Below are 19,902 nucleotides of genomic sequence, written 5' to 3'. Positions count from 1 at the left end.
TTCTACAGGGACCAGATAACAGCAGTGCACAAGGCAGTTGGTCAGCTGGCAGTAAAGCAGACATGATGTGTGCAGAACATGGCATCCATGTATTTGCCAGCCCCTGACCTCTGGGTCCGCGGTGGCCATTGCCAATACTGTGATAGACTGTCTTCTTGAAGTATAGCATTTTGGACAACCAGGTCAATCTGTCGGCCTAGGAGTTGAAACTCGGTGAGATGGGGACAACACAGTCTTAGAAGTCTGGCAGAAAGGACAGCCCAGCCAGGTGTGGGCTTTGAATGCAGAGCAGGCACAGGCCAGGTCTTTTTTATTTTTTTTTTTTATTTTTTGCTTTTTTTTTTTTGTTTGTTTGTTTCGAGGACAGAGACCCAATTCAAAGGCGCTTAAGCTAAGTTCCTGAATAACTTAATCATTCTAGTGGGTTGGAAAAAATGTTTGGAAGGGGAGGCTAAGCTGAGCCTTTAAGTCCAGCCCTGTGGAGGCCAGGCTGAGAGCCACACCTGTCTCACTTGTGCGTGGCTCACATGAGGGTAATTTCAGGCATGGCTGGGTACAGAATCCAGTGGAGTTGTTAGAGATCTGACTCTGGATGGACTGTGTCTCTGGGCGAGAATGTTGTTTTCCTGTCAGGTGCTTTTTCTGTGGGGTGGTGTTGGTGGCAGTGATAGGTTCTGGAAAGCAGGTCATGCTGAGAGCAGCGAGATTTTGGAGGCCCAAGATAAACATTGGGGAGGCACCAAGGGTTCATCTGTGTATTAGGGAGTTGCAGATTGGGAAGGGGAAGAAGCCCAACAGCTTGGTTTGTTCTGGGACCAGCAGTTTCCCTGGAAGGAGCCCGGGTGTGTTGAGCAGAGAAGGTCATTGTGGGCGGGCGTGGAAGTGATGTATATACAACTGGGCTGGCTGCTTGCCACAGGCTCCCAAGCAACTGGGTTGGCATCTAGATGCCAAGCTCTTTGCCCATAGTGGTTCCTCATGCTCTGCGGCTTTTCTTGACCTGACTACACCACCAGTTGACTTGCAGCACCAAGTCTCAAGGTCAAGCAGATGTTCTGATCAGGCGGAACTGATCACCGTGCGAACTTTATGGATTCTAGGGTGAGGCACTGGCCACACTGAGAAACATGTGCCGAGCATGTGTTGTGTCTGAGGGACAATGTTGAAGGCTTTGGTGCCATTGAGCCAGAGCAGCAGAGCTACCCCTGCTAAGGACAACCCAGGCTGCTATGCATGATGGCTAGCTTTTGCCAGTCACCGTCCCAAGACAGTCAGGTGGATACAAGATTTCTTTCCTTTGACCTAGCCTTAGAAGTCACACAGTGTCACCTCTATTCTATTTTATTGGTCAGAATAGTCCCTAGTGCCCCACCTCATTTCAAGAGCAGGGGGCCTAGCTCTTCATTCCCTTGGAGAGGGATCTCAGATGTCAGAGGATTTGCTGACATGATCAAAACCATCCCAGCTTCCCTGCTCCCTCCTACCCAACCAACACTTATTGCCCACAGGGGTGTAAGCTACCTAGATGGGACCTTGCTTTAGGCTAGACCCCTCATTTTGTTGTTTTTAGATTTTTGGAACTCAGGTGCAGAGAGTAGAGTGAATGACACTCTTTAATTCATTGTACATTTGTCATCATTGATTCATATAGTGACCTTTCACATTTATTTATTTATTCATTCATTCCTATTCCTTCTTATCCTCATGCCTTATTCTTTTCTTCCTCAGTTTTCTTAAAACAACCATAATATTCTGTTTAGTGAAGGCTCTCTTATTTGTGTGTTTTCTTATAATAATAAAGATGTGTTTCTTTTAAAGATTTATTTATTTATCTGAGAGGTAGAATTATAGACAGCAAGAGAGAGAGGTCGGTCTTCCATCCACTGATTCACTCTCGAAATATCCGCAACAGCTAGTGCTGAGCCAGTCTGAAGCCAGGAGCCAGGAAATTCTTCTGGGTCTCCCACATGGGTTCAGGGTCCCAAGCACTTGGGCCATCTTGCACTGCTTTCCCTGGCCATTGCAGAGAGCTGGATTGGAACAGGAGCTGTTGGGACATAAACCGGCACCCATATGGGATGCCAGCACCTCAGGTGGAGGCTTAGCCCACTATGCCACGGCACTGGTCCCTAAAGATGTGTTTATGTGTACAGTTATTGCATTGTGTTTTCTCTCTTTCTGCAGCCTCTTTGCTAACTAGTACTGTGCTGTCAAGCTTGCTGCATGCTATAATGCACATATTTTGTTTCTTGTCCATCTAAGATGAGGTGGGGAAGACCAGAACTAGGCAGAGGTAGGATAGTGAAGAGATTTCTTGGCTGTCTGTCCGCAGCATCTCACCCTGGTGTTTCCAGTTGCTACCCCTCACCTTCCTGCAATAGCTTGAAATAAGAATTTAAAAATATGGTGAGTCTGGGATCCAAAACAGGTCACTTGTGCTTTTTTTTCTCTCCTGTAACATGTCGTCTTTCCTCTCTCGTTGCAGGTTCCAACTATGGGAGCCCGCGCCCAGCTCATGCCAACATGAATGCCAACGCAGCTGCGGGGCTCGCCCCCGAGCACATCCCCACCCCAGGGGCAGCCCTGTCCTGGCAGGCAGCCATCGATGCAGCCCGGCAGGCCAAGCTGATGGGCAGTGCTGGCAACGCGACTATCTCCACCGTCAGCTCCACGCAGCGGAAGCGGCAGCAGTATGGGAAGCCCAAGAAGCAGGGCAGCACCACTGCCACTCGCCCGCCCCGTGCCCTGCTCTGCCTCACCCTGAAGAACCCCATCCGGAGGGCGTGCATAAGCATCGTTGAGTGGAAGTATCCTTTGTGCTCTGGGCTTGGAGGGGTGCTCTAGTTCCCTCCAGAACTTACTGGGCGGCGGCTATGTTGACAGTGCAGAGGCTTATAAACTGGTTCTCAGACTGCTGTGTCTGAGTCCCTGGGGGTCCTGTTGAAATGCAGAGCTCTAGGCCCCTGCCCAAGACTTGATGAATCAGAATCTCCCAGTACAGGGCCCAGGAATGTGCTTGTATAACAAATGGCCCATGGAATTTTTTTTTCACATAATAAGCAACATTTGAGAAAATGAACCTATGAGGCTATGAAATAGCATCTCATATGGCCAAGCTTTTCCATGGCTCCACTCACAGGACTGGGTTCATGGTCATTGAGTGCTTCGTCAAAGCCTGCTTTCCCTCATGGCACTGGGGTAGTTTGATGACCGCCTCTCCTTGGGCTGAAGGAACATAAGAGATGCAGGAGAGTAATAGTTGGCAACTCTGGCTCTTGGCTCAGGCGCCTGGGATCCCTGGTCTCGGTTGCACATTAGAATCACTTGAAAAGTTTAAAAAAACTACAGACATCTGAACTCTACCCAAGCACTTAAAAATTTTATTTGAGAGGCAGAGGGGCAAAGACAGAGACAGAGAGATTGTGAACTCCCATTTCCTGGTTTTCATCACAAATGCCCACAACAGTAAGGACTGGGCCATGGCCAGAGCCAGGAGCTGGGAACTCAGTCTGGTTGCCCTAATGTGGGAGGCAGGAGCTCACTTACTTGAGCTGTCACCACTGCTTCCCAGGGTGCACATTAGTAGGAAACTGGAGTCAGGAGCTGGAGCCTGGAATTGAACCTAGTTACCGCAATGTGGGATGCAGGCATCTTAAACGCTAAATACCTGTCCCTATTCATGCACTTGAAAAATGCTCCAGGTGATTATAATGTTCAGCCAAACTTGTTTGGAGCTTAAAACACAGACTCTGGGGTAGGCATTGTGGTGCAGTGGGTTAAGCTACCACTTGGAATGCCTGCATCCCATATTGGAGTGATTGGTTTGAGTCCTGGCTGCTCCACTTCTAGTTCAGCTTCCTGTTAATGTGTCCTGGGAGACAGTGGATGATGGCTCAAGTGCTTGGATCCCTACCACCTACATGGGAGACCTGGATGGAGTTCTAAGCTTCTGGCTTTGGCCTGGTTTAGCTCTCCTGGCTGTGGTGAACATTTGGGGAGTGAACAAGCAGGTGGAAGATCATTCTCTGTCACTCTGTCTTTCAAGTAAATGGAAGGAAGGAAGGGAGGGAGGGAGGAAGAGAGAAAGAGAGGGATGGAGGAAGGAAGAAAGGAAGGAGAAAGATAAGAGAAAGAGAAAGAAAGAAAGAAAACCCATAGACCCACTTTGTGTATGCAGACAGCACTGGGGGGTCCTCCAGAGGAAGTGACTTCGAAGGCGTAAGATCTGAATGTGGAATTCCGAGCCCCTTCGCCTCCTCAGGGTCCTGGGCTGCAGAGATTGGAAAGGAGGTCCACCCTGACCTTCACCAGTGATGACTGGAGCTTCACAGAGGGACTCTGAGTCATCAGGTCAGTTACCGATGGGACTAGAACGCTGCCGCTCAGTGCTGGCCATTTCTATCATAAGACTTCATTAGGCAGTCTGTCTCCCCAGGTAGGCTAGGAGTGTTCCATTTCATTAATGGGTTTCCACAGAAAGATTTAAAAGTCTTGTCTGGTGGTTGAGAGGTAAAAAAAGATGATCTGGTTATCAAAAGAAGTCTGTGTGGAGCAAGAAGTGTTCGAATATTCCAGCCCAACTCTAAACAGTTTGCAACAGGCAGCTCCTGCAGAGCTGGCCAGTCTGTCCTGGGTGGCCAGACATGGTTTTGGTCCCTAGATGACAGGGTGAGTGGCTTGGCTTGGTCAGCCCCGCCCCATCAGGCTGTTTCACAGCTGCTCAAGGCACGATCGTGGAATAGGAGAGCTGGGGGCCCTTCAGGTCAGGTACACCAGAGAGAAGGGCAGTGAGGCTCAGAGAAGCCAGGGAAGTGGCCCTAAATCACACAGCTGGCAAGCAACAGAGCTGGGTTTCAAATCCATGTGCCCCTGAATCCAAAGTCCCTGTGTACTGTGGTATGAAGTGGTTCTAAGTAGGACTGGGCAGATTCTGTGTAGGCCTGGATAGGCACCAGGGTGGATGCTGGAGGTACCAGCTTGCTCCATCGGGATGCCGTGATACAGCTGCTGCTCTAGGTGGCTCTGGTCTTGGCTGTCCTCCTTGCCAGCTTGGGATCTTGGACAGGCTGTTTTATTTCTTATATGTATAAAGTGGGGAGGTTGGGCAGGCCCCTGTGTGCCAAGCTGTGCCCATGGCTGAGGGGGGTCAGTCATTTAGATTCTTTCCAGGTCCAGGATTCGGTGACACTGGCCTGGGGTTGCTTGTGGAACTGGCCCCAATGGCCATCGATGGCAGGTGACTGAGCACTGGGTCGGGCAGTCAGGAAGTCTGGGTTCTAGTCCCAGCGGGTCACTCAGGCTGTCTCGGCCTCTGAGGTTTGGACCTGAGGGTCTCTAAGGCCTCTTCCTGCTTCAGAATTCCTTACCTCTGTGAGTCTGGGTTTCTCTGGGAGAACTGAGTTGGTCTTATCCCTCCTTCTCTTCCTCTTTCTGTCTAGGAAGTAGGCTGGGAGCCTCGGCCGTGGGATAGAGCTTCCTATGAAGTTTCCCCTTCCTGGCCTTTTGTTGTGGGTGTGGGTGGGCTTTGTTGGTAGGGATGTCGCATTAGCTCATCTTTGTCCAAGTGCATCCTGCCCCATATTGTGGTCAAGAAGTCTGGACGTGGGATCCTCAGAGTGCATTGCCGCTGTGTGTCAAGGTCAGGGTGTCCCTCCAGAGCCCAGCACAAGCCTGTGGAAGTGTCGAGCGGACCTGCCGTGAAAGCCTTGTCCACGGAAGGCAGGGGTTTTACATGTTCCGTGCTGTGCCGAGCCCTTGCCTAGACACACTGTGAGCATCCTGCCTTGCTCTGGGGGTCCCCGGCCCCTGGCTGGGCTTCATATGTGGTCCAAACCTCTTAATTTCGTTTTCAGAGATTAAAAATAAAGTCTTCAAATTTTAGTGTAGAATTTGAAGTTTTTCTGTCCTAAAGTCCAACTCTCCCACTTGCAGGCGTGTTTGGGTTCCCTGCCGACAGCTCATCAGCTGCGAGGGAACGGGTTGCGTGGGGCGCCGGGGAGTCCTGCCTGGGGCAGGCGCTGCTCTTTAAAAGCCACCCCAAATACACACGAGGGAAAATGAAGGCAAATGCAATCTAAATAAATAAAAGAAGGGAGAAAAAAGTTTTTAGAACTCTGTGTTTACTCTGGCACGCGACTGGCCTCCACTGCTTTTGACATATTAGGAAAAATTTTGGCGGGGACCCACTCGAAGCACTTAAAAAGGCATATGTTTCTTTTCAGAATACAAGGGGCTTGGAATGTGTTGTTTAAACAAAATTCTTCTGAACTTTTATTCGTTTCTAAAGAACATATAGATGCATGTTTGTTTCACTTGTGTTTTCAGCAGCATTCCTTAACTCCCTTCCTCAGACCATTTGAAATAATTATTTTACTGACTATTTTTGCCAATTGTGTGGCCTTAGCAATCTATATTCCATTTCCAGAAGATGACTCCAATGCCACCAATTCCAACCTGGTAAGTGCACCGTCCTCCTGCGTCTGCTCTTAACTCGATGGAGAACAGAGCTTGGATCGCATGGATGCGAGCTGGAGTGTGGAAGAGGGGTGAGAGGTGCTAGAGTGTTGAGAGGCACTGCACAGCTCAGACCTGAGTGCTGTGTATTCCAATTGGCACATGTCTTGTTGTAGACGGTTTTCAGAAAGAACCTTCCTGTTTGGTGGTAGTGAGCCCTGGGTGCGTATGTATGTGTGTGTGCACGTGTGTGTGTGTGTGTGTGTATGTGTTCAGCATCAAATCCTGTGTTGAAACTGTGCTGCCCGAGTTGCAAGCACAGGTGTTTGCGGGAGTGAGCCTTTATTCCAGGAGCAGTTGTTGCTTTTGCTTTCAGCACCTTTGTTCCGATGGTGGAGTTTGCTCAGGTGATCTGCAGCCTGGCTTTGTGATAAATAACTTCTAGGAAGCATTTAGCAAAGTTTGCTTTTGCAGCCAGGATGCATTATTGAGTTAAAAAGGCTTTATTTTTTTGGGAAAGGCGGCTTTCCATTTGGCCTGTTGCGAGGCCAGCACTGGCAATTTGGGGTTAGGATTTGTCCATGGAAAAAGTGGAGAGTGTGTTTACTTTTGGCCGAGCGTGAAGTCATTACAAAGGCCTTCGTTCCGTCTGGGCATGTGAGGAAAAGAGCTCTGGAATGCACTTGGCAAAACTAGGGCACTCTGGGATGCCTGGGCCACAGGCGCGTAGGAAAATCCTGTCTCTCTCTCCCCCTCCCCTGCAGACACACCATTACTTTTCATATGATTTCCACGAAGTCTGCTTGGCCACCAAAGCCACCACCTTTCCTCTGTTGTCAGCACCCTCCTCTTAATTAGTGAGCTCGGACCGTCGGGTGAGGATGTTTCCAAGGGAAGCAGGGATGTCAGAGGATTCTCTTTCCCACGACTGCTGGCTGCTGGTGCTATCATGGATGAATTCTTTCATCTTGTAACCTTTGACGTTTTCTTAGACCCTTCAGGCAAATAAATCCGACGGGTGTTTTAAACTTCCTTGCTGTTTCCCCCATTTTTACAATTTGCTGCAGACCCCTGTTCAGTTAGGTGTTCAGTGTGTGCATGGCTGATGTGTCTTGTGGCTGGGTGTGGGGCCACCTGCTGGGGACAGGTTCCAAAGGTTCCAGAGCTGGACAGTGAGCACTGAGTGATGATGTGGCTGCAGTCGGCGGGCAGAGCACTAGCTGCAGTCCATGCAGCCATCTGGGGGTGTGACCTTGTCTCTTAACAGGCCAGAAATCTTTACTGGGTCAAGTAAATACAAGCAAAAGAGTCTTCCCAATGCAGGAGCTCCTCCCACTGGTTCTATGTCTTTTCCGCGTGCCCGCCTGCCTCCCCAAATCCCCCTGCAGCTTAACACTTAATCTGCAACTTCTAAACAGGGAGCTGGTTACAAATAGATTCCATGTCTTGTTCCTCAGCCAGTGGGGCTCTGGGCTACTCCTGGCCTGGGCAGTGGTGAAAGTGGGCAGCGAGGTTTGGCTTCCCTTAGGCCCTGGAGATGGCCCCGTAACAGCCCTCTCACCCCACCCTCCCCAGGAGGATTAGCAGGGCCACTTGGGACGCTGTTTACTGGAGAAGTCTTGGGCTTGCCAAGACCTGTTAACCCTTTCCAGGAGGTAAAGGGCCCAACAGGAGACAGCCGGGTCCCTCTGAACTTGCTATGGAGCTGGAATGGAAGTTTTTGGTACGAGTACAGCTGGAGGCTGGTGATTGTTTCTTTCACACTACGGAGACAGAGGTGTCCTGCAAATAGAGGGTGGTGATGGTCACATAGTTTCCCTAAAATCACTGAATGGTGTACTTGCAATGGGGGGCTCTCCGGGAACGTAAATGACACCTCAATAAAACTGAGCTCTGACTCCTCATTCTCTGTGTTTCACAGCGTCACGTCTTCCCTGGGGCAGTGACTGCACCGCTTGTGTGGCATGAGGAGAGGTAATAGTCTGGGGTAGTAGAAAGTCTAAAACTGGCCGTGGTTGTGGCACAGTGGGTTAAGCCTCCGTCTGCAATGCCAGCATTCTATATAGGCGCTGGTTCAAGTCCTAGCAGCTGCACTTTCGATCCAGCTCCCTGATAGCTCCCTGGGAAAGCAGCGGAAGATGGCCCTCCGCCTGCATGGGAGACCTGGGTTGAATTCCAGGCTTCTGGCTTCGACCTGGCCCGACCCTGGCCATTGTGGACATTTGGGGAGTGAACTGGTGCATGGAAGTTCTGGCTCCTTCTTTGTCACTCTGGCTTTCAAATAAAAATAAATCATAAAAAGAGAAAGCCCTAAAACCGGACACTGAACACAGCCTCTTCTCAGCCGACCAAGCACAGTGCTGCTGTTCTCCATGGAGATGACAGCTGACGAACTTGGGGCCCACCCCTCTTCTTCCTCCTTGGCAGGATCTTGTGCAGGTCGATGCCCCTTTTCACCGGGGCTTTTCCCACCCAGGTCTGTCTGGAACGGCTTGTTTTCTTCTGTGCCCTTCCCTTGGTGAGCTCTGGGACATCTGCGAGTTTCAGCGTCTTTCTAGGCAAATTGTTGCTAAGACCTCGCTCTCCAGCTCTGTGCTCTTTCCAGGTGTTCTGACCAGTATTTCCTGTGGTGGGGAGGCCCACAGGCCTGGAAGCAGCTTGCAAGGCTGCCTGTCACCACAACCACATGTGGGGTTGACTCCACACGGTTTCCAACACCTGAGGATTGCATTAGATTTAGTAGTTCTGAGGCATGGCCTAGCAATATGCATTTAAAAAAAAAAAATTCCCCACGGAGTGGCTATAGATTCATCAGATTTGGGAACTACAGGCTTCTTGGATGGAGCAAAATTTGAGTCTGACAGACGTGAGTTCAAATCTTGACTTTGCCACTTTGCTACTTTGGATTTTAACCTGCATATCTTTAGTGTTTCCACACCTCGGTGCTCTGGCCTGTAAAGGGGAGGTGTTGTGCCTCTGAGGATTTTGGGGAAGAGTAAGGCAGATGGGGACTATGCTGGGATGTCCTGGGGTTCCTCAAACAAACTCCAAGTAGAACTCATTCTGCCTCGCACCACACAACCCTGTCCCCCCAGAGTAGTCAGAATTAACCTGAGTGGGCGCCACCCCTCTTCCTTGCCTTTGTTTGCTCAGTGATGTCCTGGGCCACCTTGCTGTGACCCAGCTTTGTCTCTGATGCATTCCTCTCATCTGTGGACCCGTCTGAGCATGCATTGGTTCTGGAGAGATTTTGTTTTAAGGATGTATTTGAAAGAGTTACAGAGAAGGGTGGAGGGAGAGAGAGAGAGAGAGAGAGAGAGAGAGAGAGAGAGATCTTCCATCTGCTGGTTTATTTTCCAAAATGCTGCAACATCCAGGGCTAGGCCAGGCCAAAGCCAGGAGCCTGGAACTCCATTAGGGTCTCCCTTGTGGGTGGCTGGAGAGCCAACACTTGGGCCATCTTTCACTGCTTTACCAGGTGCATTAGCAGGGAGCCGGATCAGAAGTGGAGCAGCCGGGACTTGAGCTAGCTCTCATATAAGACGCTGGCTTTCAGGCAGCAGCCTAACTTGATGTACTACAACACTGGCCCAGTTATGGAGATCTTAATTGGCAGTATATCACGTTTAGCTTCCTTCCTATTCTCAGAATTATTTGTTTAAGCTCTCTGTGCCTTATTTCCTTCATCTCCAAAATGGAAATCAGGAAAATAAGAGTGTCTACTTCATTGAGCTGCTGTGAGTATTAAATGAGCTTGGCAAATGATGCCGAGCTTTTAGAAGAGTGTTGTGGGAAATTATTCACGTTGGATGTCGTTGTTGTTGTTCCCGTCATTTCTGTCATCCTGACGCAGGCCCTCACTGCCTTTGCTTAGACCGTCACAGTGACCTCCTTTCTGTTCTCCCTCAAGTCTCTCTTTCTCCTGGTCTGTCTCGTGCTTGTGCAGTGTGTTCCAAAAGCCAGGCACCGTGTTCGGGATGATTCAAGGGGCAGACCCTGGAGGGAAAGGTTTGCAAATTGTGAAAGATGTCAGGATGTCGGGGAGGAAGGACTGTTTCGTTTCACCACTGGGAAGGAAGAAACGTTAGGCTTCAAGTAGGTGGACATATTTGAGTTTTACCTCCCAGTAGGAGGAGTTTTTCAGACCAGTAGAGTCATTTCAGGTTCAGGTATGTGTGTGTGCAAAGGCCTCATGGCCACACTCATCATGATCAGCGGATGGGGGTGGTGGTTTCCTGTAAATAGAAGAGCCAGGTGATGGGTGCTTCATGGCCAACAATTGGGCTAAACTGCAGGCGATGAGGGGGCCCTGGAGGCTGTAGGAACAGGAGACTGCTGCTTTTGGAGGCTGGGGAAGATGGCTCAGGTGGAGGCCTCACTGTTTCCAAGGAGAAGAGGAAGCTTTCTGAAAGCCCAGATGATAGTGACAATCAGGATAGAGAGGACATGGTGCATTTAGGAGGTAAACGTGCCTGGCTCTGTGGCCAGTTGGATATTGTGATGTAGGAGGGAGCAGACTCCCAGGATGGTAAGGTCAGTGGCAGGAGAAGAACCGCAGGAGGAAGGGCATTGTGAAGAGGGGCAGGGCCTGATGAGGACCCTTACAGATCTGTTAAGAGTGGAGCCCGTGGAACTTACAGATGGAGAGATCGGTAGGGGCCTGGAGCTCATGAGACAGTTGGTGCTGAGGTTGGAGACTTGTGAGTGATAAGAGGATTAGCAGAATGGGAGGAGGCCACAGGGATGCACCAGAGCACCTGTAGTGGGGCCAAGGCCAGACCTGGACAGCATGTTTGGTGCAGTAGGTGGAGGAAGAGGAGCAGAGAATAGATGGGAAGAAGGTTTGGCCTGAGAGATAGGGAGAGAAATCACAGAGAATGGAACCTTAGAAAGGAAAGAAACATAAATGCATAACAGAGGGATGAGTTGTCATTTACAACCACTTGAGGCCAGTGAAGAGGGGCTCCACCTGGCTGTGACAGGAGCAGGGCTGAGGGCTCAGGGTGGGAGAGGACGTAGATCCACATGTGTGGCCTTCCTGAGGCAACAAGATAGTAGATGTACAACCAGTGTTCACTGTGGCTCGGCAGCTGAAACAGTCCCCTTGTCATGCCACAGCTCGACTCCTCACATCATTATGCTGACCCCTAAAATGAAGCTTGAGAATCCCTCCAGTCGTTCCATAGGTTTAAAAAAGAATTATTTATTTTCGTTTTTTTTTTTTTTTTTTTTTTTAATTTGAGAGTCAGAGTGACAGAGACAGGAGTGACCTCCCATCCCTGGCTCATCCCCAAATGTCAATGAGAGCTGGGGCTGGACCAGCCAAAGCCAGGGATTAAGAAATCAATCCAGGTCACCCATGTGGATGGCAGGGACCTAAATGCTTGAGCCATCATCTGCTGCCTCGCAGGGTGTGCATTAGCAGGAAATTGGAATTGTGAGCAGAACTGGGACTCAATCACAGACACTCCCAGTATGGGATACGAGTTTTCCAAATGGCGAATCAACTGCTGTTCCGGATGCTGTCCTTTATAGCTTTTTTTTTTTTTTAATAAGGAGTTTCAGAGACCTCTTTTGGGAAATGTCAAAAGGAGATACAGTGGTACACCTGCAGCAGTGGTTCTCAAACCTCAGTGGTGAGGCTTTCATATGCATTCCCAGGACCTACCCAAGAGGTTCTGGTTCTGAGAGTCTGGCAGGACCCTAGGAGTATGCATTTGTGACAAGCTCCCCTGGTGGCTCTGGTCTGGGTGGCCATAGACTGCCCTTTAGAACAGTGACTTTGACGGTTATCACCACAGGAGGGACCCACCTTCTTCTCTCTCCACAGCTAGTCCTGCTGCCCAGCAGCTCTCTAGAACCCAGGCAGAAAGGTGACCCGTGTCCACTGAGAGAGGTGTCTCACTCTGTTGGGTTCCAGAATAATCTACACAGCAAAGCTTGCTCATACTGGCGAATTCCCACATGCCCGTGTTTCTGCTCTCGGTTTCCCTCACTAATTTGTTGACTTCCTTTCCTTTCTCCCACCTGCTTAATTGAATCCCCATTTATTTCTCTAACACGTTGCTTTCTTCTCTTTCCAAGAGATGAAAAATATTCCAGGACAGAGTTTTAAAAAATATCTTTCTCTCATTGTTTAAATAGAAGTCTGTTTGTTTTATGCTCCACCTAACATAGACTTTTGCACCCAAATCCATCATCTTTGTTGTCTTTTCATCATGCAAGTGAAGCATGATGAAACCTTAACTAGTCCATGGCATGACATTTCACAGTCCTGTGGTTGGCAATGCACCTGCCCTACAGGGTGTCATTTACAACAGAGCCACCGTGAACCCGTTCTCGCCATGGGCATTACACAGTAGGTGGGTGGCAGGGGGCTGCTGAGCAGCTTCTGCCACAGCGGCCTCATCGTGTGTGGGAAGCTCCCAGTTCTCGGCAAATCTTTATGTCCACAAAGACTTGGCTTGAGTTGAAGTAGGAAGAGAGTATATTTGACCTTTGACCTTGTGCAAAGACTAGTGCTGCGTACTTTTCTGGAGCAAGAGCCAGGCTTTAAGTGGAAGTAGAGAGGAGACGCAAGGAAGAGACCAGAAAAGGAATCATTTTGGGCTGAGCTTTTCTTCTCCTTTCTAGGCAGTGAGAGGAAGGAGAGGGCCTTCAGAGGCTTGAGCTACACTAGAAGGATGTGGGGAGGTCAGATTTTCCCATTTGTTGCTGTAAAACTGAAGAGTTGCACCTGAACCTGATTGTGACTCATTGTATGTAAGATGTGTGCAGCAGTGCCCTGTGCAGGCACAGGTGGGCTGCCCTCTGGAAGTCAAAGTCAGAGGCTGAGACCCACTCCCCATGGCCTTGCTCCTGGGGGTGAGTCAGACTGGGTGGCATCTCAGGCTAGTTGTTGCCTTGGGAAGGAGGGAGAGGAGACCAAAAGGCTCTGCTTTCTGGCAGCTGAGATCTAGCAAGATTGGTGAGTGGCTGTGTACGGAGCAGCAGAGGGGAGCTCTGGGTGGCTGGGGCTCCATTCTCCACTCCCACAGCTCTTTGTTTCTTGCCAGTCAGCTCAAGGAGCCAGGGTGTGCCCAAGGCTGCGAACCTGAGGCTCCTCATTCACAGGCAGTGCTGGGCTGAAGACGCCCCATGGGGCGCTGCATTGGGACCACCGTTCTGAGATGCATCTGAGTCCTGCTCCCCAGGTGCTGAGAGGGGGCTTGCTCGGAGAAGTGGATACAAATACCAGTTTGGGTTTCCTTCACCCCTGCCCCGAGCTGCGACTTTTATCGTCAGGTTTGCAAGAGTGAAGTCTTTTCATGGGGCTTTTGTGTGTCAACAGTAATGATCATAGCAAAATGGGATTTATTGTCACTATCATGTATGTGCCGTGCTAATGTTCCAGACATACACACGTTGCTGAAACACTCGCTTATAAAATGCACTCACAGTTAATCGCAGGCAACAAGCTACCTAGCTCTTGCATTATGTGCACGCACCCTGTTCTGCCATGCAGTCGGGGGTGGGTGGGTGCCTTGGGCGGGATGGTGGCAGCAGTCTGTTGTTAGGTGTGAGGATGAGCTTGGCAGTGCTCTGGGGAAGCGCTCTACTGAGTAGGCCCTCCCCTCGGAGACTTCCAATGAGCTGGTCCTAGTGGGACTTGATATGGATGTGCCTTCAACCCAGTGCTGGAGCCAGGTTGCAGGCACTGACCAAGGAGGAGATATTAACCGTGTGACCCTAGGCCAGTCACTTAGCCTCCTGTTAGCTCTCTTCTGGCAAGTGCTTAGTCGTAACGATCACCTTTATTGAGCAACCACCAGTTGCTCGGGCTTGGCAGTCGCTGTTTCTAATCCGCATCACAGTAAGTGATGTTGTCTATTTATTTGTGTCCTCCAGGGAAGAGACTTGATTCCCCCTTGTTCATTGCGGTATCCTCTGGGCTTTGAGTAGTGATGGGCACATGCTGGGCTCTTGATTCTTGTTGGGTGAGTGAATCCTGCCTGGCAATGATCGATCCCTTTTTAAATTTTTCCGATGAGGAAATACAATCTCAGAAAATGCAAGTTCCTTGATGAGCTGTAATTTGCACTGAGGCCTGTATGAAACTGTAGCCTGACTTCTTTCCTCTGTCCCTGGCATGTGGAGGGTGGCTGTGAAGATCCAGTGAGGTGGATGTGAAAATGTGTCAGAGATTAAACACTCTGTAGCAGTATAAGCAGGTATTTTTAAGGAAACCTATTTGGTTCTGTCACAAAATAAATTTAGTAAATGCTGACTTAACCGAAATAAATTATTCCAAGACTCTCCAGGTCTTTAGTGCAGCAATAATACCTATTTATGAATTTGTACCATGTGCAGCTGTTGCCCTAAATGCTTTGTGTATATTAATATACTTAAGCATCATAATGACTGTATGCTATGGATACTGTAATCAGCCCATCTTGTAGAGGGGGGCACCAAAGTTCAGAGCTTGCAAATCATTTGCCCTATGAAACATGGCGATGAAGCAAAGAATACCTGTGTAGATATAAGCAGTGTGTCTCCAAATTTGGTTCTTCTTCTTATTTTTTTTAAAGATTTATTTATTTATTCGAAAGTTAGAGTTACAGAGAGAGAGGAGAGAAAGAGAGATCTTCCATCTGCTGGTTCACTCCCCAGATGGCTGGGGCTGGGCCAGGCCAAAGCCAAGAGCCAGGAGCCAGGAGTCAGGAGCTTCTTCCAGATCTCCCACATGAACACAGGGGCCCAAGCACTTGGGCTATCTTCTGATGCTTTCCCCAGGCCATTAGCAGGGAATTGGATCAGAAGTAGAGCAGCCAGGACTGGAATGTCATGACACCCATATGGGACGCCAGCATTACAGGTGTCAGCTTTATCTACTATGCCGCAATGCCGGCCCCAAGATTTGGTTCTTAACTACTGTGCAGCAGCTGCCTCCCTGTCAAGGTGCCCATGATCCCCTAGATCATGCAGGGTGCTTGACCTTTCAGCACTTACTATCACGTCTTGCCAAGTAGTGTTGTTTGGGACACACCTGAGTAAATGCTGCTCTGTAGAGGCAGTGGTTTAAAGCCACAGATTGGGGGAAGCTGTCACCCCAGGAACTGAGGGGTTGGGAGAGAGGACCAAGCTGGGTGCACTTTAGGACGTTATTGCAAGACTGGTGCAGGGGAGGAGAGCAGCAAAGGCCACGAGACCGGCCTCATCAGGAACACGATGCTTCAGGTTGGAAGGCAAGCTCTCTGACAGATTTGTGCTTCACCTAGTGCTCATAAACCTTCAGGGTGCCTGGGGCAAGTGTTTGACTCAGTGTTTACTCACTAAATATTTCAGAGAGAGGGGAAGGCATTGTGTGCCCTGCGTTTGCCTGTGGATGGGATGAGAGGAGAGGATTCTTTGAAGTCTAAATATGGTGACACCTCTTGCTCCATTTTTATCCGTCTTTATTCATTTGAGGGGGAACATGTTCCATATAAATCCACTTCTTATGTAATGGAACCCCTTTCATGTACCAGGCTCCTTGTAATTTAAGTATATTTGAAGAACGTCTCTCTAAAATATAAAATAAAAATCCCTGGATCCTTGAAAGAAAAATTTGGAGCATATTTCTTCCTTTTTCTGGGACAGCAAATCATTGGGAAGGTCAGTGGCAGGAGCCATTGCAATACCGTGAAGCCATCGGGAGAGTGAGGACCCCCCCACCTTGCGGGCCTCAGAGGAAAATGTGGGCTGGGGGTGGGAGGAGGCCTGAGAGGTAGACTTGGCTTGGAGGTCCCATCTTCCCAGTGTTTCATGGTAGCTGAGATCCTCAACCATGCAGGCCCCAAGGCCTTGTCCTAAGTAGATGAGAAACTCTGGTAGGGGCACGGGGAGTCCAGAGCCAACCTGACTTCCTGAGATAGTCCTAAAACCTGGATCCTCAAAATCAGAATGACATTTCACTCCCAAAATAACCTTTTCTTTAAAACATTTTAAATTTATTTTCACTTACTTGAAGGGCAGAGAGAGACAGACAGAAATTGTCCATCTGCTAGTTCACTTCCCAAACGGTAGCAACATCTGGGGCTGGGCCAGGCTGGAGCCAGGAGCTGCAAATTCAGTCCAGGTCTCCCATGTGGGTAGAGGGGACCTAACCACTGGGGCTGTCATCTGCTGCCTCCCATGGTGCACAGGAAGCTGGAGTCAGGAGTGGAGCCGAAATTTGAACCCAGGTGGTCTGATATGGGATGTGGGTGTCCCAGCCTCTGCACCGACGCCCGGCCTCAGAAGCGACTTGGGCCCACATCTCAACTTGGGGCCTTCTTGGGATCTCAGTCAGTACTTGTCTAGTGTCCGAGCCAGGGGCGTTAGATGTGGGGGACCCCAATGGCATGTGGCCCCGGCTATGAACAGATCCCTTTCATGGGGGAGGCTTCACAGGAAGTACCTGAGTGGGCATGGCTCTGTTGGAGGCATGAGAGCACAGAGCCTTAGCCTCAATGATAGGGCATGTGGTGGGGAGAGCGCTGAGCTGGGTTCTAGTTCTAATTCCACCACTGATGATGGCATCACGGCCTTGGGACTTCCCTGGACTTCAGATTTCTCAGCTGTGGACAGAAGATAACCATTCCTCCATTCTGGGGTCATGGTAAGGTCACCGAGAGGCCATATAGAAATGCTCTAGTAAACATTGGGGTCATTCTCACAATGGTGGTTACTGCTGCTGCTATTAAAACTAGACAGATATATCCCCTCTCTGAAATATTTCCTCCTTTTTTTCTGGTACATTCCTCTGTGAACCTTTCTGCTCAGCCTCTTCTCAAGATAACTTAGAGATGCAAAAAGCGAAAGAACTAAAAGCCAAGTTCCAAATTTAGTTCCTGACCTTTCCAAGATGGATGGTGAGCGGTGTGGCCCGTAACCTGCTTGCTGCTGAGGACCCGGCTGGGCTGTTGGAGCCTGGGAAAGCCAGGCCGGCTGGACCCTTGGCTTTGTGTGGGTGCCTGAGGCTGACCCTGTCCCTCACACTGGCTGCTGTGGCTGGAGAGTTCGTCCAGCACACTTCTTGTTTCTTCGCTCGTTTATCTCCAGAGCAGCTGAGTGTAGCTGTAGAGTAGCTCTTTAGTGCTGTTCTACCGTGGTGCAAGGCCTTGCTCAAGGCTGCAATGGAAATGTGTTGGAAGCACTGGGGCTTCTCCTTCCGGGTGCTCCGGCACAGGGTCAGAAATACAACCTGGGAAAGGCTCCCTTGCTGGGGCCTCTGAGTCCTTGGAAACAGAGATAGGGGTCAAGGAAAGAGAAAATTTGCCATGTTCAGCAAGAGACCCCGTGGGCTGTGCAGGGCCTTTTTCAGATCTGAGCGGAAGTGCTGTGGTGCTCACAGTCAGGTGAAGCCCCAGCAGGGCTAAGGTGCAAAAAGCCTGTGCTTTGCACAGATCCTGGTTGTCTGGGGGAAGGCCGGGGGCTGGGGCAGGTGCAGGTGTGACCTTGAAGGCTGGGTTTGTGCACAGTGCAGAATATAACTGTGTATGAGCCGGGGCACTGGGACAGGTTGATGGGGGTGGCCTGACGAGGATGAGAGTGACCCCAGCAGGCTGTGGTATCTGCCACTTGCCCTGCTTGTCAGCGGAGTGTTCCAGAGGTTGGCTCCATGGAGGACAGACCTCAGCATGGCCTCTCAGCCCTTGTCAACCACCGGCTTCTGCATACCTGGACACACATGCAGCATAATAGAGGGACTGTGCATTGAGTCCCTACCTGGAGCCCGGTCTGTGCTAGGTCCCCTCGGGTTCCTGCACTGCAGGTCTTGGGAGAATGTGTTGAGTAGGGTCAGAGGATGGGTACAAGGAGGAAGGCACAGGGAAATGGGTGGTCTTGGTGTGTAGGATGCTGCTGGCCCACCTTGCCTGCCCACTCTAAGGCTAAGGCCACATTCTAAGGTGATGCCCAATGACCCTCACTGTTGCACAGTCCCCTGCCTTGCGTGTGGTGGCTCCTTTGATTATGATGAGGTATTGCTTTTGTGATGAGGGGAAAAAAAGGGGGAAAAAAAAAAGGGGAAAGAGTCTGACCTAATCAGGTGGTCCCTTGGAAAGGGACTTGGCTCCTCCTGGTTTCACGAACAGAAAAATCAAAGTACAGGGGGATTCAGTGTGTGAGAAAAATCTCTGTTGCTGGGTTGAAGACAGGGGAGCCATGGAGGAGGGGTATGAACGTGGCCTCTAGGAGCTGAGAGAGACCTCTGGCCAATAGTTAGCAAAGACCTGAATTCTGCTGACCCCTAGGAGAGCTTGAAAGAGGACTCCATGGTCCAGTGAGAACCTGCAGGCCAGCAAACTGACTTCACCCTTGACATATGGGCAGAGCGCTCAGCTGCACTGAGCCTGGGCTTCCAACCCATGGGACTGAGAACCCAGACAGGGCTGTGTCTCAAGACGCTGGGTTTGTGGTGATTTGTGAAGCAGTGGCAGGAAACCTGTATCCACACTCTTTCCACTTCCCTCCAGGCCTGCACTCCACAATCACTGGACTTGAGCATCGCTCCCTTCACTTTGAGGCTATTGTTCTTAGTGTTTCCTGCCAGACTGCTGTTCCCTCCCCAGGGCCAGGCTAAATGCTACACAGGTCCTGGGGATCTCAGCCTTGATGTCACCATTTCTGACTCCTGGAGAGTGACTGTATTTGTGAACTCCTCTGGCTAACTTTTATTTACTTTTTAAAAAAGATCTATTTATTTTACTTGAAAGTCAGAGTTGCACAATGAGAGAATGAGAGGCAGAGATAGAGAGAGAGAAAGGTCTTCCATCGCTGGTTCACTCCCCAGTTGGATGCAACAGCTGGAGCTGCACCGATCCAAAGCCAGGAGCCAGCAGCTTCTTCCAGGTCTCCCATGTGGGTGCAGAGGCCCAAGGACTTGGGCCATTTTCTACTGCTTTCCTAGGCCATAGCAGAGAGCTGGATTGGAAGGGGAGCATCTGGGACTAGAACTGGCGCCCATATGGGATGCTGGCCCCACAGGTGGAGGATTAACCTACTGTGCCATGGCCCCGCAGACAGCAGCTCTTTAGATGGATCTGAGCGATGGTACCCAGGCTGGGGCTTCTAAGGGCGTGGGGCCTCTCCTTCACCCCACCTGGACAAAGGGCTTCCTGGGTGTGAAACAGGTGAAGGGTTTTTTTACCCAGTGTTATCAGACTGGGTAGGCTGCTTGGTGCTGGGCCGAGAGGATTCTCCTGGGGTACAGAAAGCTGGATCAGAAGTGGAGCAGCTGGGTCTTGAACCGGCACTCATATAGGAGGCCGGCACTGCAGGCAGTGGCTTTGCCCGCTATGCTACAGTGCCGGCCCCCTCTGGCTAACTTTTAAAAAAACATTTATTTGAGAGGCAGGGAGTGAGTGAGCGAGCAAGCGAGCGAGCAAGCAGAGAGCAAGTACATGGGCCCCCATTTGGCTGGTTCACTCCCCAAATGCCCACAATAGC

At 50.2% G+C, this 19,902-nt stretch overlaps 1 protein-coding gene across 17 annotated transcripts in view; it reads left to right on the top strand.

Moving 5' to 3' along the window:
- The window catches only part of CACNA1C (calcium voltage-gated channel subunit alpha1 C), a 631,672-nt gene that overhangs the window by 61,982 nt on the left and 549,788 nt on the right, over positions 1–19,902 (top strand). For all 17 annotated transcript variants that reach the window (XM_062194587.1, XM_062194598.1, XM_062194596.1 and 14 more), the window contains exons 2-3: positions 2,486–2,807; positions 6,351–6,456. In XM_062194587.1, the coding sequence (XP_062050571.1) occupies positions 2,486–2,807; positions 6,351–6,456 (428 nt within the window). The remainder of the gene's footprint in view (positions 1–2,485; positions 2,808–6,350; positions 6,457–19,902) is intronic.

Source organism: Lepus europaeus, chromosome 6 (genome assembly GCF_033115175.1).
Source record: "Lepus europaeus isolate LE1 chromosome 6, mLepTim1.pri, whole genome shotgun sequence".
NCBI classification, from domain to species: Eukaryota; Metazoa; Chordata; class Mammalia; order Lagomorpha; family Leporidae; genus Lepus; species Lepus europaeus.
This window is presented reverse-complemented; position numbering and strand designations above follow the sequence as displayed.